This window comes from Parus major, chromosome Z (assembly GCF_001522545.3).
Source record: "Parus major isolate Abel chromosome Z, Parus_major1.1, whole genome shotgun sequence".
In the NCBI taxonomy this organism is placed as follows: Eukaryota; Metazoa; Chordata; class Aves; order Passeriformes; family Paridae; genus Parus; species Parus major.
The window spans coordinates 48,983,464-49,005,390 of record NC_031799.1 but is presented as its reverse complement, the minus strand read 5'-3'; the positions used below and the strand labels follow the sequence as shown (position 1 = coordinate 49,005,390).

General features: G+C 38.9%; 2 protein-coding genes across 3 annotated transcripts in view; both read right to left on the bottom strand.

The window, feature by feature from the left end:
• The window catches only part of CAAP1 (caspase activity and apoptosis inhibitor 1), an 18,570-nt gene extending 18,111 nt beyond the window's left edge, over nucleotides 1–459 (bottom strand). The window contains exon 1 of one of the 2 annotated variants that reach the window (XM_015653304.2): nucleotides 288–459. In XM_015653304.2, coding sequence (XP_015508790.1) covers nucleotides 288–419 — 132 coding nt within the window. In that variant the 5' untranslated portion in view covers nucleotides 420–459. The remainder of the gene's footprint in view (nucleotides 1–287) is intronic. The other variant, XM_015653305.3, reaches the window with a different exon arrangement.
• Nucleotides 460–5,485: 5,026 nt separating this feature from the next.
• On the bottom strand, nucleotides 5,486–21,901 carry PLAA (phospholipase A2 activating protein). The gene is made up of 14 exons (XM_015652722.3): nucleotides 21,721–21,901; nucleotides 19,213–19,406; nucleotides 18,166–18,266; nucleotides 17,963–18,083; nucleotides 17,475–17,642; nucleotides 16,339–16,474; nucleotides 15,667–15,836; nucleotides 14,130–14,287; nucleotides 12,815–13,034; nucleotides 10,856–10,924; nucleotides 9,242–9,313; nucleotides 8,329–8,430; nucleotides 7,576–7,740; nucleotides 5,486–6,211 (listed from the first exon to the last, which is right to left on the bottom strand). The coding sequence occupies exons 1-14, from the start codon at nucleotides 21,867–21,869 to the stop codon at nucleotides 5,646–5,648; spliced, it is 2,391 nt and encodes a 796-aa protein (XP_015508208.1). The 5' UTR covers nucleotides 21,870–21,901; the 3' UTR covers nucleotides 5,486–5,645.
• Nucleotides 21,902–21,927: the final 26 nt, after the last annotated feature.

The window sequence follows — 21,927 nt, the reverse complement described above, 5'->3', positions numbered from 1 at the left end:
ACCACCCGAACTTGAAAGCCACATCTCTTACACCCGTGTAAGAGATGTGGCTTACACCTCCCGGTGTTCCCGGCTCGGCCTGCCCCCGCCGGTGCCCGTGCCAACGCTGTTCCTCTCCCTGCAGCCGCACACCGAGCATTGCGACTGGACCCGGCGCTTCCCGCAGCCAGCCCACGGCAGGGACCGCAGCCAGGCCTCTGCCGCCAGGACGCCGCGGGATCGGGACGCGCCCGGGAAGGCAGCGGCGGCACGGCACCGGCCAGACACCGCGACTCCGCCCGCGCTACCTCCAGGGCACCGTGGCTGGACTCGGTGCTCCGCCGCTTCCTGTCGCTGCCGTCCGGCCCCGGGGCTCCCTCCGGGCAGCAGGAACGCGAGCGGCGCCGCTTCTTCTCCTTGGAAGACTTCCTGCCCGGCATGGCCGCGCCGCGCGCACACCGCGCGCCGCCACACGCGAGCCGCTTCCGGCGGGAGTCGCGGGCAGCGCCCCCTGGCGGCCCCGCGCTGCGGCCTCCGGCGGGGCCGCGCCCGAGGCCGGAGATGCCCTGAGCATGTACGGGAGCATGGAGCGGCGTTAGCGAGGCCACAGTAAAACTGCAGTCACACGTGGGCACGCCGCCTGTTTACATAAATATCCGTGGTCTAGGGCCTATAAAACACGTCTTATGAGGAGCGGCTGAGGGAGCTGGGGTTGTTTAGTCTCCAGAAGAGGAGGCTCGGGGTCACCCCATCACCCTCCAGAGCTCCTGAAAGTAGGGTGAAGTGAGATGGGGTCGGTCTCTCCTGCCATGCCTGCAGTGAGGGGACAGGAGGAAATGCCTTAATCTGAGACACAGGACATTCAGATTAGATATTAGGGAAAATAAATATCATTATTACGGTGGAGTTACCATCCCTGGATGTTTTCAAGATGTGTTCGGATCTGGTGGTGTGGTTCAATGATTCAGTGGTTACAGTGATAATGATGGATGAATGGTGGACTTGATGATTACTTGAAGTTCTCTTCCAATGCTGATGACTCTATGATGATTCCACAGTTCTATCCTCTGTAACTGCTGTTTAATTCTGACCTTTTCCCTGACTTTCAACCTGTCTCAATGGTGCAAGGACCTGCATACTCTTCTCGTGGCAGCTGTTTGGTATTGCCAATAACTTTGGAATAACAGTAAGTTTAATTTTTCCATGATATGTAATGAGTACTGGAGGAGTTTTTTCATGGGATGCAAACAATAAGGAATTGCAGCAATTGCAGAACCCTGTTAAAGGCGGGTGAATGCTCTGTGCAATTCAGTAAGACACTGATCAGCTTTCTGCCAACAAGATTAGTTACAGAGGGAACTCTGTCTATTATCCTAAAGAGGTTAGTCAAAATTAAAGATTAGTAGAAAAAATGTCCATAATTATACAGAGAGAATTTGTATTAAAAATCTCCTTTTCTGTGCAGAGATATGCAATAATTTTCTCCTTTATTTAATAGAACAGAACGTCTGTTCTTTTGTGTCTACTTTCTTCCCCAGAGTCAAACATGTTGCAATCCATTTTGTCCATATTGTGTTGGATCTTCAAATGGGAGGTACTGGGCAATTTAGGTAGAGGTCCACTGAATGCAAGTTGTACAAAGCAAGAGGTTATCAAAAGTGCTGTGGACAGATGATACACATTGCATGGTCTGATACTGTTTTCAAAAAGGTTAGAATTTACTAAGTATCATTAGTTCTTTTTTCAGCAAGTATGAGTTCCTGCAGAGGTGGACATCGGAGTCCTGATTAGTCTATGTTGTTAAGATTACCTGCATAGGTGGGAACAGATGCTTATACTTATTATGAGAAAATAATAGCCTCAGCATAACTCTGAAGGTGGTAGAGGTAATGTAATTAGGAAACATTGAAGAGGGGTCTAAGTTTGGGATGAAAATCAGATCCCTTGAGCAACTATAAGGAAAGTAAAAAGTTCAGCAATGGATGCTTAGGCATGCAAACTGTGTTTTAAAGGTGTACAGAATATAGAAGCTAACTGAGCTGTTGATAAAAATATTTGTAATATTCAAATTTTAGTGCTCACAGGCTTCAAATTCTGCTGTCAAAAAGGGGTAGTTCATACTTTAAACTATTTTTTTAATGTGTTTTCTAAAGACAAACGGTGTTATGAACATTGCAAATTTATCTGTGCAATTGGGAACTCTAGAAACAAAATTTCCCACCAAAATTGAAACTTCAGTCTCTACAGTGAATAAGCATCAAAAAACCACTGGAATAATAGGACATGTGAAAACACCTAGATAGTCTTCAGGCTGTCAGCAGCTGCATATGGCATCTTGTTGCCAAACATTTAATTTCACAGTCTGTTCAGTACACTTTTTGAAAAGATGGGAAGCATCTATTTTTCATAGACTTTTGATTTGTTGATAGTTCAAGGAGAGACAAAAAGAGGCAAGTGATCATAGTATATAGTAATGGATCACGTTCAGCTAAGAAGCTTAGCTAATTATTTTTTAAAAAAAAACTTCCCACGATTGAAAGCAGCAGGTTTTACTTCCTAAAAGCATTCTGAATTGCCCCTATAGTACTGATCTATGGTAGGACTCCTCCTGTAGATTATAATAGCATATTACATTACAAAAAAGTCACTGCATCTAATGATTCATGAATGTATAGTTCAGTGTAGACAGCTTTTAATAAAATAGGCTTGCAGACTGAAGTTACTCTATTTCTGCCCGTCGCCTGCACATGACTGAGTAATTAACAAGGCCTAACTAGGTTCTGATATGAGCAAGGTGCATCATAATAAGACATTACAGAAACCTTGCGATAGATTAGCCTTATTTATGTTACTGCAGTCTTCTTTAATCTTGGAAAGTACAGCAGTTGGTGTTGACGTAAGTCCGCTTTGACTCCTTATTTAGTTCTTAGGAAGGCATTTTATACTTGTCCTGAGTTTTGATCTAAGTAGATCCCAAGTTCTTCCACTTCATAAAACCTGAGCCATGCCTAATAACAATGCTTTAATGTGAGATGCTACTGTGTGCTGTTGGCTACTCTTTCTAAAAGCTTCCTTTCAATCTTAGGAAAAGATGCCAAAAAAATTCTGTCATCTACTAAGATACTTAGAATTCTTAACAGAAGGCACAGCCTCTCTTCAAGGGGCCCTTGAAATTTCTCAAGCATATTTCATCTATTCCCCTGATTAATGAAATCAGGAGCCATGAGCACACAGATCAACTTAATCAAAATTTACTGTAGATAGTAGATAGGAAGATGTAGATAGGAAGCCAGCTCCCAGTTGTGTGCCAGGCATGTACTTATTTTCAATGGCCTCTGGTCTCAAAAGACTGTACACCGTGAACCTCACGTCTGGAACGTTTCCTCACTATAGATACCACATTCTTTCACTGCAACAGGAACTTCATGCTGCTGACATTCCTAAGGCATTCTTCTTATTGGTGGTCCCAGCAGCAGATTGTGCAGTACCCTAATATGCATTTGTGTGTTTATGCATGTGCATGCTGACATGAACCACAATCAAGCTCTAAACAGCACCATTTAAAACAAAAGCAAAAGCAACTCCCCACTCCCTGTTTCCTCAGATGATGCTAGATCATGGAAGAGTTGGTATCACAGTACCCAGAGGAAGCATGCATCTTTCCCTCCAAACAGTCCTGGCCTGCTTTATCTCACCTAACATTTAGTGCTGCAGTTCCCAGGATTTTTTGCTGTGCCTCATCATTTCTCTAAAAATTTAAGTGAATTTTATTTTTTAATATACCATTTCTTGGGAGTTGCCAGAGTATGTTTATTAATATAAACATAAATTTTTGGTCTGGGAAATTCATAACAATTTTCATGTAAAGAGATAATCTATAACAGAGCAATCCCACAATAATAGAACAAAAATATTAAGACAAGTATAATTTTTTAAAATAGCACAGGTACAAACACAGTTGAAGAGTACATTAGAAAGCTGAAGCTTCAAGAACAATTGTATAGTAGGCAACCAAAACTCAACAGACAGGCACATTATTTCACAGACATGTTTCCTAAAGGTAGCTTCTTAGATGCTTTCCCAGGAAGGAGTTCATCTATTAAGCACTGTAAATCACAAATAATTTGTCGGACTGCCTCATATAAGAACCTCCAATGGATCAAATCAGAAAATGTGTGACTCAGACCATGATCAGGACTGTGAGGGTATTATTCTGGAAATCCATTCAAAGTGTAACTGTACAAGTGTGCAACCAAGGATCTGAGAGAAAAAGTTTGCTGCAAGCAGTTAACTCAGTTTAGGTAGCTGGAGCACAATACATGTTAAGAGCTCTTGGTCACAAAATCCTTCATATCTGGCATAATGGCATAAACATAGGCAGGTATTGTGATATGGAGCTCATGTGCCAGAAGTTTGCCCTTTTTTTTTTCTCCTCTTTTCTATTCTATAAGACTAATGAAAAGCATAACTTAAACATGGCCTTCAGTTCATCTTAATTCTAAACCCAACTGTAACGCTTGCAGTAGCAGAAAATAACATTTCCCTTTTGAGCTGAACATCTTAGATCTGCTGGAACAATCTGAAAAAGTATTATTTTCCCCTTTAACAGTCACCACATGAAGTTAATGAAGTTTATGAAGTTAAAGCTACTTCATAAAACTTGACTTTAAATTTGAGCAGTTTACAACAGAGTACTTCAGTTGAAAAGGACCTGACCACTTCTGGACTAACCAAATGGTAGAGCCTCTTGTCAAGGACACTCCAAATGCCTCAAACACTGACAGGCAGGATACACTGACTACCTTTAGGAAGCTTCTTCAAGCTTCTGCTATTCAACCTCTTCTCTGGATGTAGATTGCTGTCCCACTCTTCAAGATGACTTTTTAATCATCTAGATTTTACAACATAGAGTAAGACACCTGCTATTAACTAGTGGGGCATTCCTGTCCTTAAAAATTAAAAAGTCCAGTTAAAGGCTTCTCTAGAAGTTTATGCCATTTTACAAGCTGCAAGATACAAATTTATGAGTGAAGCACAACATCTGTATGGAAGGTAGAGATTTTCCTTCTGAAAAAGTCATCTAGCCCTAGGGTTAAAGGTGGTAAGAGCCATAAAAGTTAAACGTCAAAAGGAAGTTGAGGAAACTGACAAAAAATTTCCTACCAGGCTGTCTGACAAGGGTTAATATTAACTAATATTAACTAATATGCTTGTAATAATAACTAATATGCTTGTAAAATGCACTGTTGAACTTAAAGAGATCTCAGGGCCTCTCATTTGAAAAAAAACTCCGTAGTCAAGAAACAGATAAATCATGCTGAAACACAGTATGTGATTGGGATGGGTGTCAGAATCGAGAGTCACAAAATAACAGCCATTTCCTACTTTTCTGTCTGGATGACTTGTAAATACTGATATGGTTTGACTTCTTGGTGATCTATTTTTATCTGAGCAATGTCAAGACTCCTTGCAAAGTTCCTGTACACTGATCACTTCAGAAAAGCAGTCCAATGACAAACAGTGAAAAAAGTTTTATTTGCTCTGTGTCTTGCAACAAGTCAAATGTAATTAATCCACAGTATTTTCCCAAGTATAGTGTGTCATAAAATATGAACAAAAGCATCTTTTTCCTGCATACACTGTCTTCCAAATGCTAAGAAAAAATATTATAACAGATTAAGAACAAACCTACAGCATTCTTTTACTTTAGCTGGTTCTGATACAGAGGCATACTTTTTTATTTGAGAATCAACTCCCAGAGACTTAGCTAATTGTACAGCATTTGTATCATCACTGATTAGCGTCCCAAGAGCCACAAGCAGTCTAAAAATGGCTTCAAGATCTTGAACAACTTCCATAACTGTGCTGATTACTGATAAACATTGAGCTTTTCCCTCAACGTTGTTGACTTTATGTAAACATACAGCATAGTTCAATGTCAGCGTGGCCAGTGCAATGTGGATGTTCTTATTATTGCCTGATTTAGTTTCTATCGCTTGTGTCATTATTTCATCCCTCTGTTCCATCATGAGCTTCTGGCCTGCATGGCTGACAAAACAATTGCAAAGAGCTCTAAGTGCCAACAGCTGGTTTGCTTGCTTGCCTTTAGGATTTAGAAATTTAAGGAGAAGGATGATAAATTGTACGTGCTCCTTTTCACTGCAGAAGTTTTCATTCACAGTGGGATGCCTGACAGACAATCTAAGAATGTCTAGAGCCGGAAAGACAATATCTAAGAAACAAAACAAAACAAAATGTTAGTATTAATACTGCATTATGTATAAATTTATCAGTGAGTTTCTTTCAGATGCAGATGTTCTTAGCCCTGCAGGTGTGGGAACAGACAGTAACAGTTTCACGCATACGTAAAGTATAAATTCTTTCACATTCATAAAGACAAATACTGACAAATCCATACTATTAATGCCTCAATTATCACTAAAAAAAATCCATAATCCTTAATTTAGGATTAGCATAGCACTTCACAGAAAATTTTAATATCTCTTCTAAAATCTCTAATTGATAACACTGAAGGCAAGCACAAGCTATGGTAACTAATCAAAAAATGTCTCTGAAAGCTGAAAGTTCAGTAAATAAACACTCCTACACAGACAGCATCTCCCTTTGTCCTCATTCCATAACTTACAGAACAGTATAGCCACAAAACTACTTATAGGAAAAGAAAATAAAAAATACGTCCTTAACTGATGAGTTGGAAATCTTATTGGAAATGTAAGCAAACTGAAATGAAAGCCTGTAGTGTCCTTCCTTTGCCAAATTCTAAATATATCTGGCTCCTTGGATCTACTACTGGTATCCAGTGCTCACAACCAAATCAAAGTTGAACCTGCTCAACTACTTACAGAGGTTTTTCCTTCAGATATGCAGAAACTTCAGAATTAATGCTTTGTACTATACTAAGAGTCTGGAAGGTATGACATTGGCCATCACCAGCTCCTTGTTGTGCAAAACAGTTTGATTAAGTGATATTATAAAACAAGCATGAATTTTTAGTATTAGAATGTTTTTCCTGTTAGTAAATCTTTAACTGCAATTTTAAGAAAGTGCTTAATTTTAAGCATGCTTAAGGTATTTGTATATGCAAACAATTGTTTTTTCCAGAATGTGCTGTAACAACCAATATTACATTCTTCCAGCTTGTCATTTCACTAATGCAATTTTGATCATAAAGCCTAGCATCAGCTACATTTGATTTTTTTCCCCCATAATTTATCTCCATAATTTCATCTCTTATTTGGTAACATCTTAGGATGCCAAGTTCACACTCCCTTACTTTATTTCTTGACAAGTCTCACACCTTTGTGAGGATGGCCCTGCTAATGAAATTATCATAACTGATTTTTATATGAAGTTTCTCCTTTATGTTTATTATTGTGACAACAAAACCTGACAACCAATTGCCAAATTTTCCCCTGAAGCTGATCATTGCTGTTAGCACTTTTTAGTCCTCTTCTGTTTTCTACTTAGGCTACGAAGTCTTTGGCACAGACTCAGTGTTACACACAGCATGACGAGACTTTTCACTCGTGGTGAAGGACTGATGAGATGACACATAAAACAATTGCAAGAGTTTACCTTCTGGCCAGTTAACTGCTCTCCATAAAGTCTGAAGTTGCTGCGCTGTAGGTGTTTCTGTAGAGGTGTTGCATGTTGCAGACAGTAACTTTTCTAGGATTATCAAGTCATCTTCAGTGAGCTTATGTTCTTCAGCTGCACTGCCATTAAGTTCCTTTAATTTGCCTGTAATACCAATAGAAGAGGCACACCTTTCTGAAAACAGAACTTCACAAACCAAGATCTCAACTGAAATGCTACAAAATCCCATTATAAACAAATAACAACTATTGCAATTCAGCATTTTTGAAGGGGTCAGATTTTTAAACACTTTTCCCAATTTGATAATTTCTAATTTTAAGTTTTTAATTATCAGTGATTGCTATTATTAATTCCACTTTAACAGTGCAACACAAAGATTCAGAATCTTTTCCGAAAAATTTCAGAAAATGCCTACATAAAGATAAAAATGCAGAAAAGAGTCATAAGAACATTAAAGCTTTCATAACTGACATACAACTTCTTTTTGTTCTTCTTTCTTATTAGGTAGCAAAAACAGTATGTGATCACAATTTTTCTTTATTTTTACTTAAATCATGTGATCATGTTTTGCTTATGACAGGTGCTATATTCAAACATCAGTGTGATTTAAACATCCAAATATTAGATTAATGTAATGGATCTAGCATTAAGGGTAGTTTTTTAAAAAAAGCTCAGTCAGTTCAGTTACTCCAAAGGCATTTAAAAAAACATCCTTGATATTAAAACACTGACCCAGTATCTGTGTAGGATTGGCCTGGTCAAAGGTGACAGCATCTTTCTTCGGAAAATAAATATTTTCAACTTTAGCCGCAGTTGACTGGTAGGCACCCATTCCTACAGAAAGACAATACAGAGCATTCAAGGGTATACAAAGGAATCTGACATAGAAAGATGTCCTAGCAGTAACCCTCTACTTTCTCAGAAAAATACAGCTTGAAAAAAAATTAATGTCTATGCAAACAGCTGTCATTCCTTACATAATTTTTACACTCAAGGGTTAACGCTGAAAGCAATACCTTCAAAAACTCTTCCCCCCTCAAGTAAAAATTCACAAGTTGAAATTATTAACAGCCCTTTCTTAATTATGTGAATTAAATATACAGTCACTTAAAGCAAAGGCTACTGTAGTTAACACATGAAAATTGCAAGGGTCTTTTTAGAAAAAGGATCCCTTCCACCCCTGAAGTCTTGTATTTTTCTTATTTTCATAATGAAAGTGTTTACATATTAGATATGCAGATATGACCAACTTATGGCACATGTAATCGTAGCCTAAATTTTTTTTAAGGAGTAATAAAATGCTTTCATCATCACCTATAATTATTTCTTAAACTGACAGGTCATTTAGCGGCTGATATTGTGTAATGCCCATTAACTATGTATGTGATAAGAAGGTAAGTACCTAGGAGATCAATAATCCTCTCAGATTATTATTATACATTTTAAAGCTTGTGTGCATGATTTCTGCACATAAAGGAAGGCTCCGTTATCCCTATTTTATGAACTATTTCAGAATATAATCAGCTTCAACCTGCTGTTTTTAATACAGTATGAATTTGCATCAATGCAGAATTCATGTCAGACAAAAAAAAAAACCAAACCAAAAGATCAAGAATGTCTTTCACTGGCAGACATTGTCTCTTACCCGTAAATGGATCAACCCCACCCAGTGGAGGTCCTGCATTTGATGCTGAACCAGGAACATAGCGACCAGCACCTAACAAAGATGTTAAGTTTTTAAACACCACCACCAGTAAAGAGGTAACATATACCTGTTTAAAGTAGTTAAGTAAATATATAAATTATATATTTATATTATATATATATATTTATAATATAATATATTTTATATATTTGTATTTATTAGTAATATATATTTATAATATATTTATATATATTATATTATTATATAAACAAAGTAAATTTTACCTGTTAAAAGTAGTTTAGCCACTGCTTTTCAAACAAGACTATTAAAAGGGATTATTCTGCACTAAAGGAAATACAAAGTAGTGTTCAACACTTCTTTAAGGATTAAATCCATGCTTGTGTGAGGGTGATGACAGCATTCACAAGCTAAGTGAGCCCACAGCTGGGAGACACTCTCTTGCACTGAAGCCTCAGTGAGGCCTCCATCTGCAGAGACCACACAGCTGCAAAAGCCAGGGAGGAGGAACAGCTGGACACAGAAAGACTGTCAAGATAGGGAAGACTGAGTTTTTCTAACAGCACAAAGGCTTCTGCTCTACCTGTACATCTGCAACTGCAGAACAGAGAGTGAGTGCCCTGGCACTGGTGAAGACTAACACCCATCAGTGATGTGTTAAGAGTCAGCTGAGACTGCACCTCATGTCTGCAAAAACAGGAAAGGCAAGCAGCAGTGATGGGATGCAGAGTAACCTCCTGCAGGGTAGGGAGGCACCTGCCTATGCATGTGGCCTGGTAACTTGGGAGATGTGTGTCTGGTGGGGGCAAGGATTTAGGGTTCCAGAGACACTGCCAAGCCTTGCCTGGCCTTCGGACAGTTATCCTGCTACTCATCTACATGGCCTTCAATGGTTTTGCCATGGTATCCTCAAGGATATCAAGAGTGATTAGAGAGCTCTGAGCACACGGATGAAGAGTGCAGGATGCTTCTTTGATACTCTGAACAAAGCAAAAATGGTTGAATAGAAATGGACTCATGAAGCAGGTCAGTAACCTACTGCATGGCTCATTTTGCAGATGAGACTTTGGCATTGAGTGATTACAGGAACCACTCTGAGGGGCAAGAGCTATTAACCAGAGATGGGGTAAGTCTGCTAATGCAGGGCTGGAACTGGGAATGTCATTGCAAGGTTGCTAAACTAGTGAGGAGGACTTCAAAATAGCTGTACCAGTGAGGATCAGAATCTAAAATACAGGGTGGATGGTATCAATAAAGATCATGTAAAAAATAAGTAAAAATGAAAACAGAAAACTATCTCTATGAATTTACCTAATCTTGTGTGGTTCATTCATGTGAAGTCTGGCAAAACAAAAGGTTTAGGTTCTTACCCTTCTACTGCATTGGACAGAGCGACAGACATGAGGCAAACCCGACAGCAGAGGGCTCCCCTCTACTGATCAGATCTTGGTAGGGTTTGCTGTGGCCAAGCCAAACTACTGCCACAAACAGAGAACTGCAAGAAACAGCTATCTGGGGCTAAACATGGAATGCAACAGAACATGACTCAAATGCATATTTTAACTGCTAGCCAGACAGATGAGAATTTTACATTACCTGTAAATGGGTCTGCCCCAGGTATCGCACTCGATCCAGATGAAGATCCTGGAACATAACGTCCAGCTCCTAGTCAAACAGTGAGAAAAGCAACAACTATTACTTACCACACTCTAAAACTCCCTGAAAGGAGGGTGTAGCCAGCTGTAGTTGCCCTCTTCTCCCACACAACCAGTGACAGAAGGAGAGGGCACAGCCTTATAGGTTGCACATGAGAATTTCTTCACAGAAAGGGTGATTAGATGTTGGAATGAGCTGAGCAGGGAAATGGTGGAGGTGTTTAAGGGAAAACTGGATGTGTGGCACTCAGTACCACAGTCTAGCTGACATGGTGGTGTTCAGTCATAGGTTAGACTCAGTCTCAGAGGTCTTTTCCAGCTCAATTACTTCTGTGGTAACTGCAGCTTTCAGAGCTACACATAACCTAAAAAGTCTGTATTCCCATTTACAGTCCCTTAAAAGAAAAACATTTAGCTAAATTATTTTAAAGTTATTTTCTTCCTAAATTCATCTCTGTGAAATTAATTGAATTAGTTTGTTTTGTGAATGTCATAAGCAGGATGTAACTGATTAATATGGTTTAGCTTATCATTACTCAACTTATTCTAGTTCCATTTCCTGCCTGAAAAAGGTAATTTATATATTTCACTCAGTTTTGATTAATTCTCTGGTTAAATTTCTGTATTTTATTAATTGCCTTAACAGCATCTGGCATTTCTTGTACAAAAACTGGACCTTTCTTTCACTGGGAAAAAAAAGACTAGAGTAAAAAATAAAATTGGCTTGATCAGAATTTTGCTGAAGATTTTTTTTTTTTTTTCTTTTTGGTCCCAGAGCTATCTGTGCCTTTGCCCTCAATCACTCAAGGGTATGAAAGTATCTGTAGAAACTGCTCAAGAGCTACAATACTGAAGTCTGCCTGGACAGACAGGTCTATGAGGTTGAACAAGACCAAGTGCTGGGTCCTGCCCTTGGGTCACAACAACCCTGTGCAGAGATACAGGCTGGGGGCAGAGTGGCTGAAAAGCTGCCCAGCAGAAAAGGACCTGGCCGTGCTGATCATGACCTGCCTAACCATGAGCCAAGAGTGTGCCCAGGTGGCTAGGAAGGACAATGGTATCTTGGCTTTTATCTCAGTAGGACCAGGATGGTGATTGTCCCTCTGTACTTGGTCCTGGTGAGGCCACACAACAAATGCTGAGATCAGTTCTGGTCCCCTAATGACAAGGAACACATTGAGGTGCTGGAGCAGGTCCAGAGAAGGGCAATGGAGTTGGTGAAGGGTCTAGAGCACAAAAGAGAAGCAGCTGAAGGAAATGGGAGTCTTTAAGTTCCTGGAGGAAACTGCAGGTAGACCTTACTGCTCTTTATAACTATTTGAAAGGTATCTAGATGGGGGTCAGTCTCTTTTCTCAGTAACAAGTGACAGGATGAGCAGAAATGGTCTCAAGCTGTACCAGTAGAGGTTTAGATTAGATATTAGGAAAAAGTTCTACACTGGCAGGGTGGTCAGGCATTGGAACAGGCTTCCCAGGGAAGTGTCTGAATATCATCCCTGAAGTATCCAAAAAAACTATGTGGATATCTCACCTGAGGATATGATTTAGAGGTGAACATGGAAGCAGTCAGTTAATGGCAGATCTCAATATTCTTAGAGATCTTTTCCAATCTTAATGATTCTACTGACATGAGGTGGATTGAAAACCGACTGAACAACCACAACCAGAGAATGGTGATCAGTGCAACAACATTACTGGAAGCCAGCCATTGATCATACACCCCAGGGGTCACTACTGCATTCAGTCCTGCTCCACATCTTGGAGCAGGAGGACTGGATTTGCAGTCCTTCATACACCTAATGATGGTGTGGAAGATCTGTCAGAGTGCATCTTCAGCAAGTGTGCTGAAGACACAGAACTCAGAGGAGTATCTAATATCACTTAAGTTTAAAATATTTACCTGTAAATGGATCTGAAAATTGATTATTTGTACTCAACAGTGTTTGCCCCTTAGTGTTGTCCATAATAAACTTGGCCACTTGATCCAGAAACATAGGATTTAGATCATTCTTTTGCAGGAAGTTGTATGCAGTCAGCCAAGGATCATCAGTGATGTTATATGGCAGTTTGTAGGAAGGCCCATTTTCATTTACATCAATGGTGAAAACATAGTCATATTCCTTTAAGCAGAATAAAAAAATAAACTTTAGAAGTCTTCCAGCACTTTTTACATAAAGATGTATTAAATGCAGTCTAACCAAGAGACTATCCCAAGACCTAAGCCTAGAAACTTAAAACACTGCAACTTACAGAACATATCAGTAATATTCTCCCGAGAGACTGCAAGTAAACATTTGCTGATTTAGGGTAAACACTAAACATTACTTAGCAACAGCCAAAACATCAGTGCATTATAACACTGTTGCTATACTATATCCAAAACACATACTACTGTACCAGCTGCTAAGAATATGAACTCTGTCCCAAACAAAACCATAACAGACTTAAACCTGTATTTTCCAGAATTCTCTGCTCAAGAAGAGCAGAGTAAAACAACATATCATGATAATGTGTGTACAGATATATTACAAAATAAAGATGCATCACGTCACTCTCAGGACTCCCCCCAAAGCTATACAGAAATCAGATGACTCAAGAAATTTCAGTCCTGAAAGCACATTTTTAATGCTAGCAAATGATTTCTTAATGTTTCTTTAAAATCTGTGAGAGTGAAAATCAGTATCATGGAGGCCTTTCTTCCGTGGTGGACCCTAATAAGCTTTTCTGTGTATATTTCAGTAAAGGAAACATTTTTCAGCTCATATGTCTTTAGGCCAGCTTACCTGTCTTTAGGTTCAATAGTTACTATAGAGAAGTGTTACAGAAGGCCTAGTACCTAATATTTTAGGTAAGCCTTGCATTATGAATTATGAAGTTCATTTCCTTTGTGAAAGATATTAAAACTAATTTCTCAAGGTATTAACAATAAATACAGTAGAACGTGACAATTTCTCTACTAATGATTTACCTTTCTCCAAAATAATTTGTGTCCATTGGTTTGCTCATTTTACAAAATGTGTTTTGTAAGCAATAAAGTAAACTGTTCTTACTTATATTTCTACCTCTGAGATGTCTAAATTGTATTTTATCTGAATATCTGAAAATTATATTTTCTTAATTATATTTTATCAGATAAAATTTTGTTTTATCTGATATTTTATGCTAAAAGTCCAGTAACTTAGGAAAGAATGAAACAAATTAAAGTTTGCATATACCTTTCCTTCAAATAAAACTTTTCCAGATGTTTGTTGTGTAGCTCCAGAAGAACCAACAACATCACCAATCTTTATCCATCTTCCCTCACTAACACTCCATTGATATGCTTCTACTTTCCCATTATCTTTAATAAGCCGCGTCTGTCCATCTCTTGTTCCTGTAGGTAGGAATTCAAACAATTTCAAGGATATGATTTACTTTGAGACAGAAAAATATTCAAATGGTGCTCAGCATTAAAAGTTAAAAAATAGTTCAACAACAGTTGAAGTAAGAGCGCAGGAATTAAGTAGATACATGCCATGGTTTAACCCCAGGTGGCAACTAAGTATCACATTCACTGGACTCATGTCTGGGATGCAGGAAAGAATCAGATGAATAGAAGTAAAAAATCTGGTGATTGAGATACACTTAAAAAGGCAAATCAAAAACTACATGCACAAGCAAAGCAAAACAAGGAATTCATACACCACTTCCCATGGGCAGGCAGGTGTTCAGCCTAGTCTATATGTTGAGCATAATGCTGAACGGTATAGGATATCCCTTGGGTCAGCTGTGCTTGGCTGTCCCAGCTATGTCCCCTCCCAGCTCCTTGCCCAACCCCGGCCTCCTCACTGGTGGGGTGGGTGAGAAGCAGCAAAGCCCTTGGTTCTGTGTCAGCCCTGCTCAGCAATAACAAAAACATCCCTGTGTCATCAACCCTGTTTCCAGGACAAATCCAGAACATGACCCCATAATAGCTACTGCGGAGAAAATCAACCCTATCCCAGCAAAAAAGAGACAAAATACTACATCTCACAAAAAGAACAGCAGCAGTCTTAATGAGCATTTTACAATAATGGTATTTGTCAGCAGAATTAGTGGCCAAACCACTACTTAGGTCAAGTATTTCAAAAGTTTATCATCTTCTCAGTGAGATGTCAATTAAGAAAGGATATTCTCCAATACTCTAACAAGATGTAAAATTTTGTATTGATGTAAGATCTGTGTCACTTCCTGATCATAGCCAAGGGCTGAAGTCACTGGTTACTTCATCTTGGGAAAAAGCGTTTTGTCTGTTTAAGAATAATGTTTACTACTGCTTCTACTGCATTCTCGAGAACCTCTCAAGTACCTACAAAGTGTGAACTGAGCCCATCAAGACTATCTTTCAAGCCAAAAGCTAAAGCAGAAAATTTGCATCTACTTTTTATTAGGAAGAAAACTGCACATTCAGTACTCCTTTTAAATATTATCTGTTTCACATACTGTTGGTACAGCTGGCAGAACAGATAGAAAACATCTCAAACACGCTGTAGCATTAATTCCACCTTTTTCTAAATTATCTCATAGGAGAATAAAAAAACCCAAAAACCAAAAGACCTTGAGTCCTGTTTCCAAAAGAATCACTGAAAGGACAGTAGAGCAAAATTAAGCCATTTCCTTCAGTAACCCTATTGAAAGGGATTAAGCCCTTAAATTTGGAAACTATGAGAAGTTTCAATACCTCAAACCAAGATTTGGAGACACCTTTAATGTGACAGAACTACAATAATTTACCAGGATCCTTAAGGTGTTCTCTTCCAGGAAGGTCATCAGCATTGATATCTCCTAAATCACCAGTTTTAGGGTCAATGGATGCTTGGGCAAGCTCATTTTCAAAAGCTTGAATCTCCTCAGCACTTGCTGTACGTTCCAAGGATTCTGTAAACACCCTTATAATTCCATCACTGAACAGAGAGAAAACATTCAAACAGAAATACAATTTTAAATATCACAATGACTGCATAAATTCTAATGGTGACTTCTATGTCACAAAAAATGATAACTATTTTCTAACTACCCCTCCCAATTACTGTTATGAAAGGAATTCACCCTCATACTAAAACCACATAGAGAAGCAATCAAGCAGGTAACTCTGTCTTCAGTATAATTTTAAAATCAAGATACAATATGCCTGTCAAAAGGGTTCTTTATACTGTGCTTGCTAAATTTATTCTCAAGTCTATTCGTGATTTAACACATTTCCAAAGAACTCACTCTACCTCTGTGAATTACATAAAAAAAATTACTCTTTGGATGAAGTGTAGCACATGACTAAATTTAACACACGCACACTTTGATGGCTGTATTTTTTAATATAAATGAAACTGACATCCAGTGATGCTGACAATTTCTTCAAGGATTGTCAGATTTGGATCTACAAATATATTGAAAATCAAACTTCGATACCTTGCACCAACTACGATGTCACCATTGTCTAATACACAGCAGCACCATACAGACTGAGCTGGGAGTCTGATTGTTTGAGCACATTCCCCTTGTTTCCAAATTCTGAGAGATCTATCCTCTCCGGTAGTTACAAAATCTGAAAATAAAAAGATAAAAATACTTTTGAAGTAAATTTTTAGCATACTAAGATACTAGATGCCATTCTGAAACTGGGTATCTCACAGTAAAGGAACCTTTCTGCAATTTAGTACTTCTCTCAATTACAAGTAGAGAGCAAAAAGAAAACCACTGTTCACTTGTCTTCTCAAAACATCCAAAGCATATAAATTGCAGATTAAGCAGCAAGACAGTGAATGAAACTGTGTCCAAGACATAAAAATCCCTTCAAGGGCTTAAACAATTTTGTAATCATAGTTACATCTTGTACTATACTTGCATAGGTTCACATTTGTTTCAAATTGAGTTTTGGAAGGCAGGCCTGATTTATCAGAAAACATGTATAAAGCACTTTCAAAAGTCTACAAACTCAATGAGGAATTTTAAGGCACAGGAGGTCTACGATATATGCATCAACTCGTATATGTGCACCTTACTTGTTGAACAAATGTGCTAGTGTCCCATACACCACACAAAGGTCACTGACTTAGAATTTCTTCTGCAACTGGCTCAACAGTTAGTTATGAACCTCTAAATCTCTAATTTTGTAAACAAATTTTATTAAGCCTCAAACATAAAATTCTTAACCTAAACTACATATAATGAATGTTGTGGAAGTATCTAAATTTACATTATCTCAAACTGGCATGCCACACATTACTATTTTACTTCTCTGCAACAGCACTGAAATACAGGTGGCAGGTAAGACAATAGTTGTGCCTACCACTTCACCTAAGTTTTACTTAAACCTTCAACTAGCCCTAACCCAGGACCTTTTATCCCACATACTGCCAGAGCAGTTTTGACAGCAGTGCAATTTGGAATCAATCACAATGTCCTTTTTAATATATTTATACTAGGTATAAGAAAAAAATGTAATGCTACTCATTCTCTTTAGTTGTGGCAGTGCCATGGAACATCCGAATATGCACCCTGCCATTTCATTTTGAAGAATGTTGTGTAACAGGAAGGAATCCTACCTTTACATCGAGGAAAGACAGAGATGCTGTATATGTAATTTGTATGTCCATAATACACCTGCAGACACTCGCCAGAGATCTGCCATCTTCGAACACTAGCATCATTAGCACAGGAAAGGAACTCCATTTCACTGAGAATAGCTAAACCTCTCACACAATCCTCATGTCCTTTACAAAAGGAAGAGAAAATTTTAATGCAGTTATTGTTTCCATTAGCAGCAGTATACCACAACTATATAGCTCATATCTAAATCCAGGCAACAAATATTTGCAGGAGCTGTCACTAAAAAAAATTAATTGCTCACAACTCTCTGAAAAAAAATCGTATTTTTTAGAAGTAGTGTGGCTTCTGGGCATACAACTACCTCACGATTTAAAAAAATCTTGCCTAAATATTGTTCAGTTTATCCATGCTTTTTTAAGATTATAATGTTTATTCTCTTCTGACAGATCACACTAATGAAATTATCAACCACAACAACATTTACCAGTGAATGTTCTTTCACATCTGCCTGCCTTCCACAGTTTTATAGTTTTGTCAGCTGAACCAGTCAACATTAATCCCTGTTCAGGAAGTATCTTCACTGCCCATATTGCAGCTGTGTGACCCTGCAAAAAACCCAACATTGTTAAGACTTATCAAATCAAATTCAGAGTACTTATTTCATATTCATGTAGAGGAACTTCATACCTGTAATGTCATCATACATCTGTCATTCAACCAGACTTTTGCTGTTGTATCCCATGATCCACTTAATAACGTGCCAAATTTCCCAGATGAAAGGCTGCAAACTGGAATGAACATTCAAGTCAGAACTGACAAGTATCCTGCCCTGCCACAAATCTTATGCCAGCAATTTCAAGAGATTCATTTAAGAGGATTTATTTGGTATTAGTAGCACATTTAGTGTTGAGGAGTCTAGAGAAGAATTAAGTGAACTGTAGTTGTATTGCAACCTAGAAAGAAGCTGCTTAAAACTCTCTTAATTTTAGGTTAAAAAAATTGAAATATTTTTGCCACTCATATTTTTAAATTTCTCAGTCACAGATCTCTTCTCTAAGACTAGAATATAATAACAAGTTAAGATAACTAGTCAAGTCACACAATGGAAATGTGTGTTTTTTAAGAGAAAGAAAAATTTTGTCTACAGGTATTAATTTTTGTCTTCAACAAGTTATTTCATATGATAAATACTTAGCTCATCTTCTTGGAAGGCAGAATACTGCCACCAAAAAACTCTGGTGACATTCAAAGATTTAGTAAAAAGATAATCTGCAAATGTTCCAGTAACACAGTGAAAAGCTCTGTATTTAAAGCACCAGTTAATATTAAATACCCATCCAAGTAGCAAAATGGGTAGAGGAAGTTTATTTAGGAAACTGACCTTTTCTACTTGTATCACCTTTGACAAAAAAAGTAAGTTTAATACATGAAGAACTAACTGCTTCTTAAACGAGCAATTCTTGACAAAAGATTTATCATTCTGTGATTTTCTGGGAATTCAGAGACAGAAAAAGTTCAAACATTCATCAGTATAAACCTGGAAGTCCTTGCAAGGAATGGTCACTGCATGAATTAAGATTAGAAAATCCTATCTGCAGAGGCCATAATTAAACAGTTTGCTATACTGTATCCCAAATAAATCAAAATAGATTTTTATAAATCAGATTTAGTTTCTTCTCTAATGAATCACATTAACTTCTGTGTAAAAAACTACAAAGTACAATTTCTACGTACCTGTGTTTTTATGACCCTTAAGGACATAAAGAGGAGCTGGGTTGTCAACTGTGAAAATGCAAATATTATGATCATTGCCACCAGTTGCAATCAGCCCACGAGGATAGAGGTCACTTGGAGGTATGATGCACACACAAGATACAAAATTTGAGTGGCCACTCATACAGTGCATCTCAGTAAAACCCCTGTTAAGACTTAAACATAGGTGATAGTCAGTTTAGAATTGTGACAGAAACAGTACTTTGTTTGAGTAAATTACAATACTTGAATTAACAACTACACATGCTTTGTGCTGAATAAATACTATGTCTGGCCTAGAAAGAAAAAAAAATTAAGACAAAAATTACATCCCAGAATGCCTCTCCAGTACACAATACTAAAGCTTTCCACTTATTTTTCAATGCAATGATATGCCTGGAAGGGTGTTTGTTTTTTCTTGCTCATTTTCATACACTATGCCAAATTTGATTAGAAACAGTTACAGTTTGTCTTTATGGCATCTTCTTCTGTCTGAAAACTCAAAGGTATATGCTAAAGTAAGAGAATATAAATGAAGTTTACTGCCTGCTAAATGTATTCACTTCTTCATTAGAAGCACTACAGAGGAATAACAGTTATACAGATCATAACTGACTTGAGCAGTACCCTCATTTCCTCACCCTGAGCCAAACTCAATAGTTACAGCACTAACTGGAAAAAGCTACTTACTCCCATAGAATAAATATACCGATTGTGGTGTCATGTGTTTGTTTTGTTTTCCTGCGCTTGTCTCCCCCACCCTCAAAAACATAACCTGTCATATTTTATCATACTGTTATCCTTAATACCCCAATGCTTGGCAAGCTTGAAATATGTAAGGAAATCACGATGCTCTTCTAAATTCTAAAACATCTTCTCCCCCTAAGGCACATAGAACAAATGAAGGTAACATCTCTTTTTGGAAAAGCTAAACCAAAACAGTATACAGCAGTGTGATCACTCACTGAATCCTGACTACTGTAGTCTCCAATCCTTCAAAGCAGAGAAGGACAATCAATATCAACATTGTTAAGTTGATACAAGTATGTCTTCTCATGTCTTCTTCCTCACAGAGTTCTCAAAATTATAGGTTAGAGAATTCCTTTCCTGCTGCAAATTTCTGTGAATTTAGCAAGTTCTTTCCCTTGTGATAAGAGACTTAATATGACCAACTTAATAAGATTAGTTTTTCTTCATCTCAGATGCAGAGCTCCAGAGATCAATATAAAGACATATGGAAGCATTCAGAAAATTTGCAAATTATTTCTATTTCACATTAAGGCAATGGGAAGAATATACATGCCTGGTAACTTCAGAACTGAGATCACAATGTAAAACTAGTGCAGGGACAAGGTGTATCTTGTAGCTTCCAGCAATACCCCACACCTCCTATACACATTGCTTAGCAGTACTGCTTCTGGTCAAGGTAATATGCAGAAAAATTCACTTTGTGAATTCAACTACACAAATTCAGTAGGAAACTAACCTGTGCAACTTGAATATTAGAAAAATTAATGTTGCTGTGTTTTTTTCCTTTTCAATGTCTTTGCGTATCTGATTTTCTGTACAGTCTTTTTGTTCACATTCCATTTTATGTTTAAAGAAGCTTGCTTAGCAAGGGTGAGAAAGGATAGGGTTTTTTTAAACATTCAAAGCACACTGCCTTACTGTCAAAATTACAGCACTGTTACTTAGCAGGTTTACTTTGGTACTGACTACCACCTAGCGGAAACAATTTTATTAATACCACCTAGGAAAAAAGGTACTTGGAAAACTATTGACATTGCTACCAGTTCCAAAACACGCTGCAAAATCGATGTACAGCAAACTGCTTAAAAACATACTTCTTTCCCCAAAAGCAGGCATGAAAAGTTGGGCCTTCTCGGCCTGAGAAAATTGCACGGACCTTGCAATGCTACCTCATAGCAACCTTCCAGTAGCTAAAGGGGCCTACTACAAGGAAACTTCAGAGAGACTCTTCCTCATGGACTGCAGCGATAGGACAAGACGTAAGGGGCATAAATTGAAAAAGGGAAAACTTAGGCTAGATATTGGGAAGAAAGTTTTCACTGTGAGGGAGATAAGGCAGCGGAACACGTTGCCAAGAGGTTGTGGACAGCCCATTCTCGGAAGTGCTAAAGGCCAGGATGGATAGAGCTCTGAGCAAGCTGCTCTGGTGAAAGGTGTCCCTGGCCGTGGTTGAGGGACCAGGTCTACATCATCTTGAAGATCCCTTCTAAACCATCGACATGATTCTACCTAAGTGACAATGCCAATCACGAACGCCTGCGAATAGGCTCTCACGGCCCGCCACCTCCCTCGGCCCCGTCGATTCTGCCGTCAGCCCCTGAGAACTTGGCTGCAGAGACGAGCCCGGCGGGGCATGGGCGGAGCCCCTACGGCGGCACGTCCACGCTCTCTCTCCTGCGGAGCACCGCCTGGAGCGCCCGGCCCGGCCCGGCCCGGCCAGCGCCGCGGCCCAGCACTCACCCGTCAGGGGCCCAGAGCCGCGCGGTTCTGTCCCGCGAGACGGACACGAAGCCTCCATCCGGAAAGAGGCCACGGGTGAGGCCCCGCACGTCCTGCCCGTGCCCCAGCAGGGAGCAGCGCAGCCGGAACGTACTGCCCTCACCCGCCATGGCGGCAGCGTCGGCCTGACACAGCACGGGCAGCGCCGCGCCGGAAGCAGTGTCGGAA